The sequence below is a fragment of the Nestor notabilis genome, unplaced genomic scaffold, assembly GCF_000696875.1.
Source record: "Nestor notabilis isolate BGI_N333 unplaced genomic scaffold, ASM69687v1 scaffold24100, whole genome shotgun sequence".
Taxonomy (NCBI): Eukaryota; Metazoa; Chordata; class Aves; order Psittaciformes; family Psittacidae; genus Nestor; species Nestor notabilis.
In genome coordinates this window covers 1-1,996 of record NW_009910137.1, presented here as the reverse complement: position 1 = coordinate 1,996, position 1,996 = coordinate 1, and the positions used below count along the sequence as shown (strand labels likewise).

Below are 1,996 nucleotides of genomic sequence, written 5' to 3'. Positions count from 1 at the left end.
TCTAGCCTGTACCCAAGGGGTGCAGCATGAGAGGATGGGGTGGGAAGAGACATGGGGGGAAAGGGGCACCATGGCACGGAGATGCTGAGGAAGAACACCCAGCTCTGCGGTCACCGTGGTCCCATTGATACCATCCCCACCAGTGGGATGTCCAGGACCCCCGTGACAGCTCCAGCCCCCATCTACCTACCTGGTACTTGCCATTAGCACCCAAAAGGTCTCCTTCTTTCAGCCAGGTGACGATGGGCTTGGGGTTCCCGAACGCCATGCAGGTCAAGGTGATGCTGCTGCCTTCCTTCGCCTCTACTTACTGCGGCGGTGTCTCCGTGAAGGTGGGGGGAGCTGGGGGGCAGAGGAGACCACTGTGACCCCCCCATGGCCGCTGCGGGTCTGGGGAGGGCACAGGGACAGAGGGAACACGCTGCACATCCCTATGGAGGGGGCTGGACCGCCCCAAAAGCGAGCAGGGCTGCAGGGCTGGGGATAACACCCCTGGAGGGTATTTCACACGCACCCCAGCCCCTGTCCCCTCTCCTCCCCAGCAGCTCCAGGGCTTGCACCACGTCCTCCCCCCTGGCTGCACATTAAGTTGCTATTGTCAAAACATGGGAAAACACCGCAGTGCAGATCGAAATGCTCCTTCCTGATTCCAGAGGCTGGCAGGATTACAGCCCGCCCCCAATTACCAGCACTTGTTAAAGCCCACTTTGGAGGAAGACAGGTTGGCAATTTAATCTGCTCGGGGATAAAAAGGAGAATTACACTTTGTTTCTCCCCAGATGAGTCTTATTTTCCCCTTAGAAAATGAAGCATTGTAATGCACTGAGAGGAAAGCCACGGCCTTCCCCCTGACAGCAACTCCTCAAGCTGGGAGGATTACGGTTAGTATTAAGCCCCATCCTGCATAACCCACCCCCAAAACCACCCCATTTTGCAAAGGGGGTCGAGCCCAGGGTGGCCCAGAGGTGCTGACAAGCCCTTCCAGCCCCTCGGGGTGGTGGTTTGCAGCATCCCTGCGTGCAGTGGAGGTGAAGCAGGCATCCTCCTCCTCCTCTTGCTTCCCTCGCAGGCTGTGAGCTCATTAGCAGGCAGCAGCAGGGCAGGGACAGGCTGGGGCACCGCATGGCTTGCAAAGCTCCTGCTCACTAATTGGGCTCAATTAGGTGGCTCTGGTCCATGCTGCAGCCCAGCACCCCCTTGAAAGGTTGAATTAGTCACTCAAGGTCAGGCAAGACCAAGGAGCTGCTGGTGGTGCCCACATCTCCTCTGCAGCAATAGAGGCAGAGCCCTGCTGCTGGGCTCAACATCAAGACCTCTCCTGATGTGGAGAACAGTCGGTGATGAGTTTAAGACACAGCCTTAATAAAATGGAGAAGTCATTTGAGTAAATCTGAATTTCAAGAGAACAAAGATGTGATGTTCCGAGCTGCTTGTTCAGAGGAGATTCGTTCCCAGCCCTGTTCCTTGATGTCTCTCCTTTCAACAAGCACCTCATAATTAAACTGCTGAATCCCTAATAAAAGATTGTCCCTTTCTAAGGCACACCCTGGCTGGAGCAGTCACCCTGGATGGCTCCAGCCTTGTCTGCAACGTGTGTGCTCTCTGAGACCCCACTTGCAGCACTGGGTGCACTTCTGGTGTCCTCAACATCAGAAGGACATGGAGCTGCTGGAGCAAGTCCAGAGGAGGCCACGAGGATGCTCAGGGGCTGGAGCACCTCCCGTATGGAGACAGGCTGAGAACATTGGGGCTGTTCAGCCTGGAGAAGAGAAGCTGCTGGAGACCTCAGAGCAGCTCCCAGTGTCTGAAGGGGGCTACAAGGATGCTGGAGAGGGACCTTCATCAGGGTCTGGAGTGATAGGACAAGGGGTGATGGGTTCAAACTGAAACAGGGGAAGTTCAGGTAGGATCTAAGGCAGAAGCTCTTCCCTGTGAGGGTGCTGAGGCGCTGGCACAGGGTGCCCAGAGAAGCTGTGGCTGGCCCCTCCCTGGCCGC

At 56.6% G+C, this 1,996-nt stretch overlaps 1 protein-coding gene across 1 annotated transcript in view; it reads right to left on the bottom strand.

Annotated features, from left to right (window-relative positions):
* LOC104413558 (protein turtle homolog B-like) overlaps positions 1–342 on the bottom strand; it is a gene marked incomplete at both ends in the record, with an annotated part of 17,422 nt that extends 17,080 nt beyond the window's left edge. Inside the window, 1 exon segment of the mRNA XM_010024590.1 lies at positions 191–342. Within this exon segment, the coding sequence (XP_010022892.1) occupies positions 191–342 (152 nt within the window).
* Positions 343–1,996: the final 1,654 nt, after the last annotated feature.